The sequence below is a fragment of the Cuculus canorus genome, chromosome 2, assembly GCF_017976375.1.
Source record: "Cuculus canorus isolate bCucCan1 chromosome 2, bCucCan1.pri, whole genome shotgun sequence".
NCBI classification, from domain to species: domain Eukaryota; kingdom Metazoa; phylum Chordata; class Aves; order Cuculiformes; family Cuculidae; genus Cuculus; species Cuculus canorus.
Window position 1 is genome coordinate 124480022 of NC_071402.1, and position 17855 is coordinate 124497876.

The 17855-nt window shown below is 42.0% G+C and overlaps 1 protein-coding gene across 8 annotated transcripts in view; it reads right to left on the minus strand.

Annotated features, from left to right (window-relative positions):
- The window catches only part of CREB5 (cAMP responsive element binding protein 5), a 258138-nt gene that overhangs the window by 7867 nt on the left and 232416 nt on the right, over positions 1-17855 (minus strand). For all 8 annotated transcript variants that reach the window (XM_054060285.1, XM_054060290.1, XM_054060291.1 and 5 more), the window contains 3 exons: positions 6516-6839; positions 1138-1365; positions 16-124 (listed from right to left, as the gene is read on the minus strand). In XM_054060285.1, coding sequence (XP_053916260.1) covers positions 16-124; positions 1138-1365; positions 6516-6839 — 661 coding nt within the window. The remainder of the gene's footprint in view (positions 1-15; positions 125-1137; positions 1366-6515; positions 6840-17855) is intronic.

Sequence of the window (17855 nt, forward strand, 5' to 3'; positions counted from 1 at the left end):
GTGCCAGCTACTTACTTAGATATCCTTGAGATTCTTTCTGCATAGCTGTTATCGGACAGTCTTTATGCGTTAACAATAACTGTTTCAGCTGTGCTACCTCATTTTTCAGCATAGAAACTTCATTCTAGAAAAGAAAGAGAGGGTTTGGTTTGCCACAAAGCTTAAACTAGGCTCTTCTGCAAAGTTTAAACCCAAGAACACAGACACTGCTCCACAACTTTGGAAGAAATGAGCATTCGGTGCTCATGTGCTTTGTTTATGTTAACATTTGTGGGTAACGTTATTTTATAACATCTTCTGAAGGCAATTTATCTTCCAGATTTGATGACATAAACTGACAAGCAAGCAAACCCCTCAGCACACCAGATACTTTAGGCAGTGTTTTAACCTGCTCAGGAAATACTCTAGCTATCTGCATCAGGACAGGAGGCCAGACGTGGGGGCAAACAGCAGGCTGACGCACTTGGGGCATGGTGGCACGGCTGCTGTCACCTATGACTCTACTACGGCCAGCATTTTGGTGCTGTTCACACCTCTGTGTTTTGGGGGAGACAGTTTTGGAGGGGTGCCATTACACGAATGGTCTTTTTGCTCTTGGCAGCACATAGACACCCCTTTGGAAGGGGGAGAAGTACTGTGCCCACTATAAGAATGGCATCACCGTAAAAAGGGCTTTTACCATCACATTCAGGGTATTTTCACCCATCCACTTCACTCTTTTCCTTACTGATAGACTGATCTATTTACACTCCTGCCCCACTGGCTTTGAAAGCAAGTTTCACTACATGCCCTGCTCTGAAGAAGTCTTTTAACACCAAGTTAATGGCACTTTGAAAAAAAAAAAACAAAAATCCACAAAAAGCAATGACAAGAAAAGAAAATAAATACAACTCTGTCTAGCAAAGGCTTCTAAATCCCAAGACGGCTTTTTCCTGGCTTATCCTACTAAAATGCAGTTACTTCTTTAGTTGAAGCACACACATCTTGATTAATCGACCTTGATTGTGCCCATGATCCCACTAGAAGCTGTCTGTGCAGAGGCAGCACTGAAGGCAGCAAGGGCCAGCCAGCACCACCAGACCCTCTGAGCACAAAGAGCCCCTCTGTGTCCTCGGGGGCGCAGACAGTGTCTCGCACCTGAAGCTGCATGTTTGTCTGGGTGAGCTCTTCTGCTTTCTTTTCCAGTGACATCACCCAGACCTTCCTCTTCTGTCTGCAGCGCGTGGCGGCGGCTCGATTCCTTTCCAGAAATTTCCGCCTCCTCTCATCTGGGTCTTCGTCCACCACCCTCCTCCGGCGACCTCCAGTTGGCTGTGGTGGCTGTATCGTTTGTGTGGGCTGCATCTGCTGTGCTGCTGGTGAAACCTGGCAGGGAAGAAGAGGTTTGGCAAGGGGTGATGAGAGAAGAAATTTAGGGAGGGGGGTGCTGAAAGGAGAAGGGAAATCTCACACACTCCTGCTCTCCGGCAAGGTCTGCAACAGGCACAAGTCAAAGGCTGAGCCAGATGCCACTGAAATTAGCTGCTGGCAAATCCTTGCCCTGGTCAAAGGGGAGACTTATTTGAAACAGTCCTCTGAATATTAGTAGGGAAAATATTTTTCCCCTTGCAGTTACTAAAAACATTTCTTTTAGGTACTTTCTCTGCCACCACCTATTTCAAACCTGAAACGTCAAGCTTCTCTCAGCAACTGTTTTAATCGAAGCAGAAGACTGTAGTGGCCTTATTTCAGTCTTTTTTTTTTTTTTTTTCCCCTAATTGCCTCCAAAATTTTTGGACACTTCTATTTCATAGGCTACTTCATCTCTGTCTCATGCTTTACCACCTTCAGAGACAGAAGCTGCAGTGCTCTTCACGCCAACACGGAGCCAGGAAGCTGTCGGCTGGAATCGTGCAAGGCTAGCAGAACTCACTGCCCCTCAGCTACAGGCAAAAGAAAGGATTTAGGTACCTAAACTCAAATTTGCGTTTCCCTGCACTGTGTGGAGAAGGACTACTCCCCTTCTCAGGTGCTTCCATTTGACCCTCATGGATGCTATACTTTTTATTCAGCAGTCTGGCTTTGACAGCAGAGGTGCACTACATCCAGCTTTGCTGCTATGAAACTATGGAAAAATATGTATTTATGCTATTTCAACTGAACAAGAGTATTGATCCTGCTTCTAAGAGTGACTGGCCCATGCCATTACAGAAAAAGCGCATGTGGGGACAGCCCCGTGTCGCCCGTGCTCCAGCTCCCGGGTGGATGAACACACGTCCTTGTCAGGAAACAGCATCAGATTTAATGTTCGGCTGACTGGGAATAGTCAGCTTTTGGATTTCTTTCATGCCTCTCCATGGTGCCCAGTCCATGGGGCTCTGGATTGTGCTGAGAGCTTGGGAGCTTGACCTACAGGTCGCATTGCACACATGTAGCAGGAGTTGCTGCTGCAGCTCACATTGCTGCTGCTCCTCCAGCACAGTCTGGAACAGTCTAGAAACCTGAATTGTTGACTCAAAATTAGCTTTCTTGTTCTGGCAAGGGCCCAAACCTCTAAGGTGCTTCCTTTTGACTCTAGGGAGTGGACATACTCAGCGCTTTTGTCAGACTGAGCCCTGAATTTCAATTGCAGCAATTAACATGTATTTGCCTAACACCTCTGTCTGTCTCAATTAAAACGATACTATCGTCTTGCAAGGTCGCTTTTCTGTCTAGAATCTCACCACAAACTGCAAAGAAGAGTTTGCCCCCTGCCCTAGCTGACTTGTTGCAATTAAAGTGGCAATTTTGTGTGTAATTAATCTGTGCATCTGATAATGCTTTCTGCATAAAGACAATTTATTTCCAGCTTTATGATGCACAATCAGGAAGTCTTTCTTGCAGGAGCAGAAAAATGTTATTAAAAAATTAACCTTCTAGAAATAAATAAGCCATGTTGCACATTCTGACTGATTTTTAAAATTTCAGCTTCTATTAAGTCTGTATGTTAACTGGTAAAATCTCCTACCCTCTGTCCACATCAGGGAATGGAGTCCCAGGACTACAGCATCTGCAGAGCTACAGCCACCAGTGCTGTGTGGGATTCCCAGCCAGAGCCATGCAGAACTGCCAGCTGCTGTCCCTGTCGTAGCCAGACTCCCTCCATGAGATTGCTGTGGAGGGATGCCAGCTGCTCCCCATCCACTGGGGCTGGGCACACTGCCTCTTTAGCAAGATGTCTAATGCAGAGGCCTGAGATACCTTTTAAAGTCAACATCTCATCAAAGACCTTTCATTTTCTCCCATACAGCACCTTTTTGGGACTTCAAAGATTTGTTATTTATGTTTCTGGAAACCAAAAACTTTCCTTATGCCATTTCCCTCCTTTTTCATCCAGTATTAAAAATTCTTGTTTCTTAACTCTCCCAGTCAAGTCTACTACATAGGCAGAAGAAGGTAGCTATAGATTTTTTTGTTCTTTCCCCTCATAGGGTCATTTTCTCCTGAATAACTAGCGAGCCATTTTGTTTTCAGAATGTAGCTGTCAGTCTTTGGGCAGTTAGAGAGTGTTTTCAGAACAACAAAATCTTCTCTCTGTCTCTGGCAGATATTATTATAAAGGTTGTCATTACATCACTAATAATGTCACGTGGGATAATTAACTGACTCTTACTGGATAGCTCTTAACCCTGAAATCTGTTAGGTTATATCATAGTAACTGTCTAAGCATCATTGTTTAGCAGGATTTCACTGCCCTGCCTAGGGACATAAGAAAGAAAATGGACATATATTAAAATTGAGGTTATTTGTTCTTAGGGGATGCTAATCACATATCCATAATGAAGACAAATGCAGGACAGCTAACAGAATGAAGCAACATTCAAACCCCTACTCTCCTTAAGTTATCACTTTGGCAAGTTTGATATGAAGAAACCTTCACGGAACCCCGTTGTTGTAGTAGTTGAGGCAACACAGCTACAAAAAAGATTCCTATCAGAAGGTGATTTCTACTTTTATCCTTCATCCAATACTTCTTTCTGTTCTTTGCAACATACTACAAACCCAATACCCATTCATTCATTTTACCATTAATTCATTTGGCTTCTGTGTATCAAAATGGTAGCTGAAAAGCATGAAATGAATGCTAACAGTACAGAAGGGTGCGGTGTACAGTAACAACAGTTTCAGCCTGGGAGCACACCGCCCATGGGAGCACACCACCCACAGCGGCATGGACTATGCTGCCATTTGGCAGGTGGTTTGGAATAGAAGAATCTGGCTTAGAAGAATAAGGAGGTTAATAATTAGTAAAATGCACCATAAAATTAATGTCTGCTGGAGCAATCTGACCCCCAAAGAGGCCATTACCATGGGGACTATGGGTGAGCTTTGAAAGTAATAACCATGTGGTTATTACTCAGCAAATGCATCTGTTCGGAAATCACTACTGGCTTCACACCATGGGAGCTGGCGTGCAGCAAGAGCTCTGCTGCCCATGGAAGCCACTGAGCCTAGGAGTCCTACACAGACTGATCAGCCACCACCTTCCATTCCCATCCTCTTGTTGACACTCACAATTATGGACAAACTGAAGACCTCCTTGATCCCTGATGAGGCCCGTTGCCCTCAGTGACTTGCTGTGCATGGCAAAGTTCATCTGTCTGTGGGCCAAGCTCAAGACTGGAGTGAATCTGACATAGCTTTCTGGCTGCTAGTCAGCCCACCTACCCTGGTGTTCATATTTCTTCTTGCCCACCTACGAATCTTTCAGGGTGCCTAGCTAACAGGTCATGCAAAGCACAAGGAGTTGGGCCTGTCCTAACTAGAATGACTCAAACTCATCTTCAGCAGCACATAAGTTAAGAGGAAGAGGTGGATGTTACTGCAGAACTCCTCTCAATCATCTACCAAAGGTCTTGGGAGTCTGGAAGGGTCCCTGATGACTGGAAGCTAGCCAATGCTATTCCAGTCTACAAAAAGGGTGTGAAACAAGACCCAGGGTGAGGTGTCAGTATTATTACCCTTGTTTTAAAAGCCTCAGAGACGTGAAGTGTCTTCCCCCATTTCATCCATGTGGTTCTCAGTCTGCTAAGCACAACTTAATCCTTACTCTCTTGTGGACCTCTAAGGCAGACATCAGGTTAGTTTTTGTTTCTCTGTTATGAGATAATGTCTTTTTAATGGAGTTTTTAAACAACTCCAAGGAAAATAATTCATTAACAGATTGGAAAATAATTGAAATCACAAAGTAAAAACTGAACTAAACTTAGGAAAGCTCTGGACATCTTGTCACAGGGGAGTCTGCTGCTCTCCTATTTAGACTGTTTCTCTAAAGCTGACAATTCATTTTACATTAGCAAATGCTTTAGGGAAATCCCATGTGCTTGCAGCCTCTGTGCAATAATAAACCTAGATGTTAGTAAATAGTTAATGTTGTGGGACACTGGGATGTCAGCCAAATCCTCTCATTTTCTTTAATGTTTTCTAAGAGCTTGTCTGAAAGGTATTTGCAAGCAACACAATACTTCACAGATTGAACTTCTTATGGATGGCACTCCTCTTTGTCCTCATTCTATGCACTGCCTGCTTGTCCTCCTTAAATTTGCTCTCCTGACCTGACATGTTACAGTCACTGGCCCCAGAAGATTATTTAGGTGCAATCCTGTGCAGAAACCTGTCACCTGAAGACATTAATAGAATTCCTCTTACAAATTACTCTACTGAAGTCCATTCTCACTAGTAAATTAGTTGAAGAAACGTTCAGTTCAGATATTGAAACATCCAGATTGCTGAAGCCAATACACCTGGTTCAAAAATTGAGATCTTCAACTCATTCAGTGGAGATCTTCACTGAGTTGTCATTACCTGAATCCAAATCAAAACTGCCTTCCCAGTTTAAATGTCCCTCCTTGGACTGGCTTCATCATCATTTTTCTCCTGTCACAACATCCACCAGCTATTGCACTGCACTCACAGCCAATCTTGGCTTTTGCTCATACTCTGCAGCTGGGGACTGTGATCCCCTTCACAGGATCTGGATCCTTTTTTAATTTCCCTCTAAGCCAATACTTTAAAGCTACCTCTACTATCTCCAGTCTAGAAAACATACACCCCCACAACACCCCCACCACACCCACCAGTGCCATTTTACTTCACTGAAGATCTATGTATCCTGCAGGTAGAACATACACCTTTATAAATCTTGACCTGAGAAGTTTAGGTTCAAGCACATTAAGCAACATATATAATATGCTAATCTCCATAATACACCTCATCCATAGAAAGATATGTGGCAATTTGCAGAGCTCAGAGCACTGAAAACCCTTGGAGCTCTTTATTAAGTAATATTACAAATGTTTAGCAAATTAAGCAACAAAAGCAAGTCATTGCCTCACTCCATTTTTTGAATAAAGTTTGCACTTCCCTTCCACCGGTAGAGGACGTTAACGAGTAGCCTGAGGGCCTTGTATCTAACGACATTTTTGAAAGAAAGAACAATCAGGCATATAACTACATAACAGTAAAACTCATAGGTGCAAGAAGGCATGAAGGTCTACCTGCGCTTGTCCACCTGAGTGCAGCGGGGGGTGTGGCGAGGTCTGGTGATGTGCCGGGTGCGCATGAAGGTGCGAATGGGAGTGGTGGTGGGGATGATTCTGCTGGTGATGAGGCTGAGGATGAGGATGGTGCGCCGGATGCTGGTGCTGATGCGGGTATGAGTGATGAGGTGGCAGCGTCTGGTGCTGATGAGGATGTGAGTGCATATGATGGTGTGGCGTTTGGTCCTGCCGCGAGCTCATCATTTCCATCATGTGGCCCATCGTGTTCATATTCCCGTTCGACATGGCGGCAGGGTGATGAGTCAGCGCTGCCTTCAGTCTCTGGAACAGAACAAGGTAGAAAATTCAGCATTCATACATGATGACCTAAGCAATCAGAATAAAATTTCTGCTGTTGTAGAAAAAGTGCCGTGTCCTTTGTTCTGAGATTTACTTAGTTTTTTTCTTGTTGTTGCCTTAATAAAAGGCATCTTATTTTAGTTTGAGAAGGAACGCATTCTTGGAATCTAATCTAGTTTTCCATTGTAAATATGTAAATATATAAACGTCTGAACTGAAATTTAGCAGTTACATATTTCCTACTGTGCTGCTGAGTAAAAATAACTGGCTCTCGTCCTTTTCTCTTTGGCCAGCTCAGTAGCATTAGCTTCATCAGGCTTGTAATCTTGCAGATTTTAAAAAGGAACATCTGATGTTCCCCTCTTGTTTTTACTAAAGATATTACTTTAAAGACTTATTGATAAATATATTGTATTGATGTGTTTTTCAAATTCAATCTCAAATATATTCTACCACTGTACTAGCACCCAACCTGGTCTTTCATTAGAAAGACAGGAAAATAATGCGGGCAGCCTCAACCTGATCCTCTTTCTTTGCTGAAAAGTTCAAATGTCTGCTGTATTGTTATCGCATACTAATCCCCCTCTTTGTTTTGTACTCCTCATGTTTCAAACCATCATGGAATTGGGCCCTGGAGTCCTGACCAGGCCAAAACGCTCCTTAATATCAATGGGATTTATTGACTTTTACCTGAGCACCACCAAAGGGCAATGGGAAGGGCTGTCACATTTTGGACTGCAGTATACAGGATTTTGCATACTAAAGCTATAGCTGAAATATAGGGAAAAAAATGTTTCCTTTCAGTGTAATTAAAGGGCCATCCCAAAGCTGTAAGCTGTATTGGTATATAGACACCTCACTGGTGCCATCCTGCCCTAGGACTACTGAAATCACGAGTGTTCTAGAAGAGCGTGCCAAAGGTAGAGCCTGACAGATTGTCAGTTAGGAAAAGGAATCCTTCGAAACCTTCATTGCATGGTTCTGCATCTTGCTCAATGTAAAACATTCTTTGCAGGCAGCCACCAAAGACCTCTTTATATCTTTTTAAGAAGTCAACGTAAGCTTGGTTTACTCTCATTAATGAAAGTAATTAGTCAGCAGAAAATGGTAAGATAAAAATGGAAGGAAGGAGGCCCATGGTATCGCTTGATGCCTGACAAGCATGATCTGAATAACCCATCAGCCAGCTCACAATTCATTATTCAGACAGAGGATATAATGAACAGTGGATAGATTATCAGTGAGAGATGCCACCTATGGGACAACCAGCAATAAACAGCAATGGTATGAGGAACAGAGGTGTGCCTTTCCCCATAGCAGTATCTGTGGGTCACAAATGATGTTCAGAAGAGCCTACAAGCCAACGTGGCTATAATCTGCCAGTGGAGGAGTGATGACCAGGATTGAACCACATCTTGGTTTTGTCATTAAAGCAAAGAGAGAGAGACTGCCAAGACACTCAGGTCCTACAGACAGGAATTTAAATCTATTTTGTACTGAAATAATATTTGTCTGCAACTGCACTGCAAGGCCACAATAAAAGCTCCTATGTTCAAAGCCGCTACCTTATTGTGTTTGTGCACCTGAGAATGAGGAAGAAACAAATTCTTAAGGAGAAAAAACAAAGAAAAAATCAGAGAAAAAAAAAAGAAGGCAGTGCAAGGCAATAACAAGTAACAGGATCATTTCAAGTACCGTCCTCCAATTTTTTTATCCCACATGTTTTCACAAACTTCACGAAGGTCATTCCACTGAGACACTAATAGATCTATTAATCCAAATTCGGTGGCTTATTTCACTAATGATCAATTGGCTAAATAAGGCTTTAAAAAAAGAGATGCATTTGCAAAACACATCAGTGCTGCAGTTTGCATAAAGGAAAACTATATTGATGGCTTTCAAGAAGTTTCCTTAAGAAAGCCTATCAAACCATGACATGACTACACCAAGCATCACAACATGAAGATCTTCTCAAAAAGACATTGATGCAACTGTTGTAATGAGGTAAATTACTTCCTTCCCTACCTCTAAAGTCAGAATAGAGCTCAATCTAATGTTAATAATAGCAGTAACCCATCCTGGATATAACATGGAGGATTCCAGCAGCTGTTGTCCTTAACATTTCTGACTTCAAGTGCTACCCAGTTCACTGTGAGCAGCTCTTCACAACGCTCAGAATAACTGGTATTACACAGGAGCTTATTAGGAAAAATATGGAAAACAACATATGAATAAGTTAAGACATCCTGCACATCATTCTTTTTCAAAACTCACTAAGACCTTTATCATGAGGCTGATTCACTACGCAGATCTAAGCCAAAGAACCAACAAAAGCTATCGTAATTTTGTTTTCTGAATCAAAATGAAAAAAAATCCAAGTTCTCATTAGCCAGCAGTTTTATGGGATGAATACTTAACAAAATCTACCAATACTATATTTGCCAAAGACCTCTGAAACTGAACTACAGCATCTCTTATTCTAAACTGCAGACTTTCAAAGTCAAAAAAAAAAAAGGGGAAAACTTAATCTGTGAAGAAACTTTTTTTTTTTTTTTCAGCTGTAAAAACTGTGGCTTATTAGTGTGGCACAACTTCAACGAGAATAAATTATTTTGTTTTCTTTCCATTGTGCCTTCTACCACATCCATTTATTTGAGATAGCAAATCAAGAGAGACAGTGAGAGTTCTGACATGCAGCTGGTTTCAGTCAACAGGGGTCATTTCCATTTGGTCTGAGTATTTTACAAGCTCCTTGTTCACTGTTCCTGATGGAAGGGTGGGCCAGCTGCCCTGGATCCCAGTCCTAGTAGGAAACCAGCTCTCTACTTCATCTTGTCCCAGCACAGCAACCACCATCACCTGACCCTTGACTCCCTTTAACTTCATGTTTGGATCAGCTCTGCAGCAGCAAGAGCCCTGCCTGCACATGCACCCAGAGCAACATTTATCTTCCACTAACCAGTCACTGCTGTCCAACAGAAATATTTCAGGAACGGTAAACATTTTATTTTGCTTAATTTTCAGCTAGATCAATTGTTTTGGATGTTTTAGTTAGAGCACAGGGAGGGAAAATCACCAGAACTTGGTGAACTCTTTTCATTGAGTATTTGTAGAGCTGGAAGGGCAGGTTGCATTTTTGTTATTGTTCATTTTATGTGTGCTAATTGCAAATAACTGTTTTAGTTTAGTGTCAAAAAAAAAATGTGATGTCATCAAAACTGAGCTTATTGGATTGATTACATTAGCAAATCCCATCTAAAATAGAACAATAACCCAGGACCTGATCCTGCAGCAGTTCAGGTTTTCAAGAACTGTGTGACTGACTTCACCAGAGCCTGCGGATACCTCGCAATTCACAAATTGGGGCTGAAAGAGCAAACTCACTACCCAGATCTGCTCTCAACAGAACCTGAAATTTCTCCTAATCTCAGTGGCAGTGTTTTTTTAAGGGTGCAGTCCCTCTTCTCTCCTTTTTATAGAGAAATTTAAAAAAAAAAAAAATCTCCACCAGCTTCGAGCTCCCACTCAAGCCAAGAGAAAATGCAGGTGCTCATCTCACCTGACTTTTTGGCCTTACAGGTTGTGTTTATTATTTCATCAAAGTCAGTGACCAATATCAGTTACAACTGATTTCCACTGGATCATGACACTTCCATTAACAGCTGTTACTGACACAGGCAACACGAGAAATCGCTTCACAGAGAACTACCTACTTTGCCTCTGACTGGCAAAAAGTGAATAAAGAAAACCCCTTTTCGGTCCTATAGAAAGCACAGAAACTCTCATTTTTGATACTCAGGAGGAAATGGAAAGAGTGGATATTAGTGCTCCACAGGTATGAGTGTTGTGTTTCCTCTACTACTGCTCAAGCTAATGTCCCTAACCGACACATTTACTCTGAAGCCACCCCAGTGAATGTCATATGAAGTTACCATGTCAAAGAAGTTCTCTTTCTGCCTGGAAATTTAATTCAAGATTGCTTTGGGTTTTGCCCCACCCTTCTTCCTCCAAAACTGCTAGTGAAAAATAGCCAGGGTTTTTTTTTTAGTTTGTTATAAGAAAAGATAAGTAAAACTGTAAATTTGGAGATTGCTTTTCCCACAACTAAAAACTCAAATAATTTGTACATAAATATTTGTAATATTTATAGCAAGTTATATTTATAACACAACAGATTATGACTATTATATTATACGCCATAATCTGTATATGACAATAAACTACAACTTTCTCCCATTTATTCCTCAATGGAGAAATGACAAAAATCTCCTCCAATTTTATAGATGTTATTACCTGAGTGGTCTGTGCTTGCATCAGACAATATGCTGTTATATCAGGCAGCTGAATTTTAAGTTGCGACAGACATGAATAGGGTTGAATTGTTCTGAATAATTATGCATTGCTGCACTCAGAAAAGTCTCAGTGCCCCTTCTGGTCTGCATGCCCAAATCCCACTAAATTAGAGAAAAGACCAGCTGTAGTATCAGCTTAATATCTGGTACATTGTTAACAGGAGATTATGTCAGAACCCTGTGGGCAGATGGAATATGATCTCAAATATGTTTTTTTCCACTAGTAACTGGGATTCTAGTCCATATTATACAGGGGTGTAATAAGTTCTCCACAGGAGATAGAAAAGGTGAGAAATCAGAAAAAATAAAAATACAGGCATCAAGTATGCCCACACATCTGCAATTAGATAGCAACCTCAGGGTAAAAATCTTGATTAGCCAAACTTCATACCATTGACTTCAGCAGCACTAATATTATTTTCTCATTTGCAGTGGTAAACTCCTTTTTCACTCATGCTCCTCTAAGTATCATACCCAAGATGGATACACTGAATTAAGCCAGCGGCAGCTAAAACTGCAAACAGAACTTCATGCAGCATATTTCAGAGCATCACACACTCAATTTTACCTTTTCCTCTAACTATGACTGCAATGAAAGAACTTAACCATAATGTCACTCAGGTCTTTTTTAGTTGGCTGCTTACAAGCATTTCACAGTGTAAACAATAGAAACCACTCCTTGCAAATATTCTACTTACATTCATAAAAGCAAATTAGAGGCAATTCATCTCCACCTAGTAGGTGAACTGCAGATCCTTACAAGTACACTTTGGAGACTAGTGATTAGAAAGTATCTGATGCCACATCAAATGCTTGCTTCTACATTTCTTGTGCAATAAAATACAGACCTGCATATTGACTGAAGAAGTGAGAGGCGTGCGAAGGACATGAAATCCAGAACCAAAGTGACACATTACACTAATGTAACTCGGCAGTAAACATCACCAAACTGCTAATCTTCTAATTATTCTTAGGCTATTTGGTAAATATGAATTATACTTTTCCCTTTCTTTGTGCTTTTCCCCTATTTAGTCAGATGTTGTAACAACACAAACAATAGATTGCCATCCAGCCTTCAGTGCAGCTTAGCCTCTAATAATTACAACAAATTTTCTCCCTTGTCCTTCCAAACACAAAATGAATTAAACTTCAGCAGAGAGCAGTGAGAATCAACTGCAAACAATCAAAGCAGCTATAAAGCTAATAGACACCATGCTGCTCAAGGACTGGGCAGCAGCAAGAACCGCTTCGGTGTCCTTGAACATGGGGCGCGGAGGAGCTCTGAGCATCCACGCCTGCCAGTGAAATCGGTCCCAGTCACACCTCTCTGGACAAGTGCCTGTTTTAAGTAATCCAAGGCACCTGCCAGCCAGGGTGACCTTAGGGTACTCTGCTAGAATTGCCATCTTCTGGTGATGACATTTAATGGAGGTTGGCCACAACTCCAGGGACAGCAGAAAACATGAATGTACATTTCATCTCCACAATTCCCTTCTGTTCATCTCAAAGCACATTACAAAGGAGATAAGCAATACACCACCTTTATAAGGATTAGAAATAGAAAAATACTAAATTCCCCCTCCTATTAAACATGCATTTTTAATGAACAAGTAAATTATAGTCAAGGCAGAAAATACACTGAAAGTACGGTTTATGCTTCTCACTATATACTGTTTCCTGCATGAATAATTTCTTAATGCAGAGTTAAACGACTGGATTTGATTTGCATAGGAGTCAGGAAATGTAAAGTTCAAATAATCAAACCCCTAATTCCCACCAAGTCTAAGTCAATCCCTACATGTGTGTCCATGACAAAGGATATTTAATTATGTAATCACACAACAGACAGCAAGTGATTTATCACTGGCAAATGGTGTCATATAATTTCAACATACACCACCAATGGAAGGATCCAAAAAATACAACCAACTTCTGTCCAATTTTCCCTCTGTGATCCGGAGTCCAAAAGCAAAGTTGCTACTTAGCTGCTACCTACCCCTGGAGAGGTAGGTTTCAGACAGTAAAATGCTGCCAGACTCATCTATGGGATATTCCTATGTATGCTAGGTTATCACCCATGGAAAACACAGAAAAAGGAGGTGGCAATAAAATTGCTCAGTGTTAACAGGACCCTGCAAGGCAATGGGAAAACTTGGGCTTGGGAGGACCTGAGTCTGTACTGCCCATCTTCCAGATACATTCTCTAGCACCCATATTAGAGGTCGTTCCCAAGCTGAAAGACCATGGGCTCCTTCTTCACGTTGGATGTAAAACACATCAGCAAAGCCTCTCACAAAGTGGCTGCAGTTCATGTCCTCCTCACTTCCACAAGCAAACACTGTAATTAGGTTTCTAAAATCATTTTTCCATCTTCTAGTACAATGGAAGTGGGAAGTACTTGTTCAGGGCTTGCACTGAGATAAATAGATAGATAGCTAGATAGCTAGATAGCTAGATAGATAGATAGACAGATAGACAGACAGACAGACAGATATCTTGCCTGAGCCCACAATGAACATTTATGTATTTATTAATGACAAAAGTAGGAAGTTTGGGGAATTTCCTATACAAACCACATACACAGCAAATACTCAAATGAAAGCACTCTGTAAGACTGCAAGGACCACTGTGGGTTTAGGTATTTTAATCTGTACTCAGCGATCAGACAGGATGAGCACTGCAAAAATATGTCTCTGCAGAATACTGCTCTGAAGCCTCAAGACCCCTTACAGAGTGACTTCGGTTTCTTCTCGAGGATGCAAGTTGCTTGCTTTCCTTTTCTCTCTCATAAGCATAATGTACACACCAAGGACATGAGAAGGACAGGTTCGAAGTCTTTCTCTGTCAGAAGATTTCTGAACTTTCATCGCCCACCTCTTACTAAGGCTGATGATGATTAAGTCATTCATATTCCAAGAAAAATGCCATCCAAGTATATAAAACTTGGGTGTGTTTTTTTTCCCTTCACTGGTGTGACTTTTGAATACTCGTTTTTCCTGGATTAAACCCAGCACATTTAAAAGGCTACCAGCAAGCCAGAAATGGGATACATGTGCACTTAAAAGTGCTTTGATTTCATCCCAGATGTGCAGTGCTCAAGGGCGCGCGCACACACACACGCGCGCACGCACACACAAACACACACAGACTGACTGCATAGAGGATACGGTCTGATCTGTAGATTTTGTTTCAAGATTATACCAACCAGACTCTGAAATTTAAAACCAAAGCCCTGACCACTTACAGCCATTAGAGATCCCATGGCTCTTTGTGAAAGAGTATTGATGTTCATTAGCCTATTGGCCTGACTGAAGAATTCAATGCAGGTAATTAGACATCGTCTCATTACCAAATAGTTTCAGATAAAGTTCTTTTACTCCTTCATTTCTAAAGTTAAATGAATCCTGAAACATTTTTAAAGAATTCACAGATTTTTTTTTTTAATTTTTTTCTGAAGAAATTAATAGAATTTAAAGTACAGCACAGGGACATATAAAATGATAAAGTTCTTGTGGGTTATTTCACATTTTTTTAAATCTGAATTACAGCATTTGTCCTCCAAAAAGAAAATAATATTTTAATTCAGCAGATAGCTTTCAATTATCTACCTGTGACAACCTAGTGACCGACTGTTGTCTTTTAAAATGCAGGCACTCACGTATGGCATGTAGTACATAGATATAAAGAGTAAGAAGTGTGAACAAGTTCATTTTGTGTCAATTTACGCTGTTATAAAATAAGTATAATCTATGCTGTGAGTTATCTGCATGGATATCTTGAATATTCAGCACTCTATGTATCAGTGTTGATAGGTACTGTCCTACACCACCATGGAGAGTCTCTTACACCCTCCCACCTTTCCCCGTGTTCTCCCCCTGACTTCAGCCCTCAGGCTGCTGCCTTCCACTGTGCCCCCTTTGTTCTTCACCTGCAATGCCATCGCCTCCATTTGTGCACAGCTCAAGTTGCTGCCTTGTTTTTCACCACCCTGTATGTATCAGCTGCTTTTAAACAGCAGTATCTTGGGTCAGACGCATTGAATTTCAAAGCCACTTGAGGCCCCAGAACAGTAAGAGCTCAGCCCTCTAGCAGGTAGTAGCTAGTTACTCTGCTATCAGTTCCACAAGGTTTTTTTAATATGCTTTAGGCTAGCTACAGCGTAAAACAAGACACAAGAAGAATCAAATCCCAAAATATTTCTTTTCAGTGGAAAAAAAGAAAGCATGACTGTGATTTACAATAATAGTCTGTGTTTGAAGGGGCTAGGAATGCATCTACACACTCACTTCCCATGGCTCAGCTAACGAGCAATGACTTAGTAAAATACAGTATTTCTGCTGCTCTCTCTCTTCTAGGTGGTATGCTTAGTCTTCAGCAACACTGCTTTTCAGAGCAATGTGTCAGAGCAAATCAGAAAAAAACAACCTTCCCAAGGGAAGGGAAGGATGCTGGTAAGACAGTGACTCATCCTGCCATTTCTGGACAGCTGGATTTGGCTTTCCTACGGCACGTACCACAAGATACAGAACATATTTGCACAGGTCAGGGGCCTAGCTAGACCCACAGTTGTGGTGGCTGTCACACGAGCAGGATTTCCTTTCCTGTACTGAGTGACAGGCGCAGAGCATCCTGCCTCACTTGATTGTCAACTCCCTGCCCCTTCTGCCCAGGGGAAAGAGGGCAGAAATAACCACTTAGGGGAAAATTCGTGGCAGAGGTGCCCTGCCTGAGGGCAGGCAGGCAGAAGGTCCCTGTGGCACCCTGTACATTGAGGGAGGCAGAATGGGTTGTGTTTTGGGTGAGCATCGCCCACAGTGACAGGGAGATGCCTTCCCTTATTCCAGAAACAGCTGCCAGGATCACAGGAACAGGCAACTCCAGCACACCAGTTATCTGTCTCTGCTCAAGGTCCTTCACAGCACAGACAAGTCTTCCAAAAAGCACATCAGCTGCTCCTTGTATTGCCCTACCTTCCTTTTTTTTTTTAGTATTTCTTGTGTACTTCTACTGAGTGTGGGAGAAAGGCATAAATATCATCTTGCTTTGGTGCTTAACGCATCTTCCTGTCTCCTCTCTCAGCCTTGCCGACAACATTATCCATCTTCCTGACACCACCACTGTCTGATTCATTTGACATATGCACCAGAAAAAAATGTCATGTTCTGAACAAGATCATAATGCTGTGATCTCATTCCCGTCTCAGACTCCTCAGCATCTCCACAGCACTTCTTATTTCTTGCTGCTTTAGAAAGAGAGGGACTGGGAAACTTTTCCAGCTTGCTCATTGGGAGACTTATAGAGGAGTTGCAGTGAGGGAAACCAAGCCAGCAAAGACACACTAGTGCTTATACATGTATGTTAGAAATCAAGATAATGCAATAGAAACTTCGGATATTTGCCTCCTACCTACAGGGTGAAGCAACAAAATCTTTGTCTCCTGCTACTTGGGGCTGTTGAGCCCCTCTGTGCAGTGCAGATATATGTAATTTCCAAGCGGAACAACTCTTCTATAGGTGGTGGCAGGGACATCTTTGCTGTATTATGGAAATCACTGAGTCCTTCTGTCCTATTGTTTTTTCTCTCTTTTGAAACTAAAAAGCCTCATGTACTACCCACCTCTTTGACATTCAGGACTAGGCTTATGATGAAGTTCCCTCTTCTGACTGTCACACCAGCAAGTCAGTGTAAGGATTCCCAATGTCTTGTCTCCTTCTGTTCAGTTGCACCCCTTCTTGCCCCTTGTGTGTGGCTCCTGTCTCAGCCAAAGGAGTTAACAATTTAAGGGCAATTAAGAGACATCTGTGCACTAGCAGCTGAGGCACAGGCAGTCTCACTCCAAATCTGTGCCCTGCACTCTTGCAGCCTCTGTGCCTCTTTTCCAGGGAACGTTAGCATCCCACTGCCACCTACAGCCATTAGTGGCCTGGCCAAATGAGTTACCCTCTCATGGCTACTTGTCTTTGGAGATCTGCCAAAGGAGAAAAGACAAGGGGTGAGAAGGGTGGAAGCAAACCAAACTTGGGGATTGCGTGAATGCAGGAATGGAAAAGTGGGGGAGAAGACTTTGAAAAGAGAGGTTGAGGCAGCTAATTTTTTCATTTCTTCCCTGTGGTTAAAGCACTGACACATAATTTATCACACATTTTGATGGTGCTCCAGCTGGCAGGGGAAAGAGCTATCTGTTTATTAATTCAATTAGCCTGCTTATTTATCAGCAGAGGGTGAGAAGGTGCAGTCATAGGCCAAACTGTACCAGTCTCAGACTGCCTTCTGTCGGGCTAAGAGGATGGCTGGAAGTGGGAACATGTCGCCCAGGCTGCTCTGGCCAATGCACTCATCACCATATTATCTCAGGCCTCCTGAGGCAAGAAAAGAAAAATATAAAATACAAAATTTAACAGCATACATTAGGCACATCAATGAATCCACAAGGCAGGCTTACAACCAGAACCACAGAGCTTTGCTGCCACTGCTTCAGTGCCCTAAAAGTATTTGTTATATCTGACATTCTGCCCAGAACTGATTTTTTAATTCATTAAAACAGATGAATGCACTTTTATTTGAGTTCAATGGGGATAGTGTTCAGACCAACATGCCAATACAGTGCTGAGCGGTTGGAGAGTGTAGGAGAGGGCAAGAAGGGGGC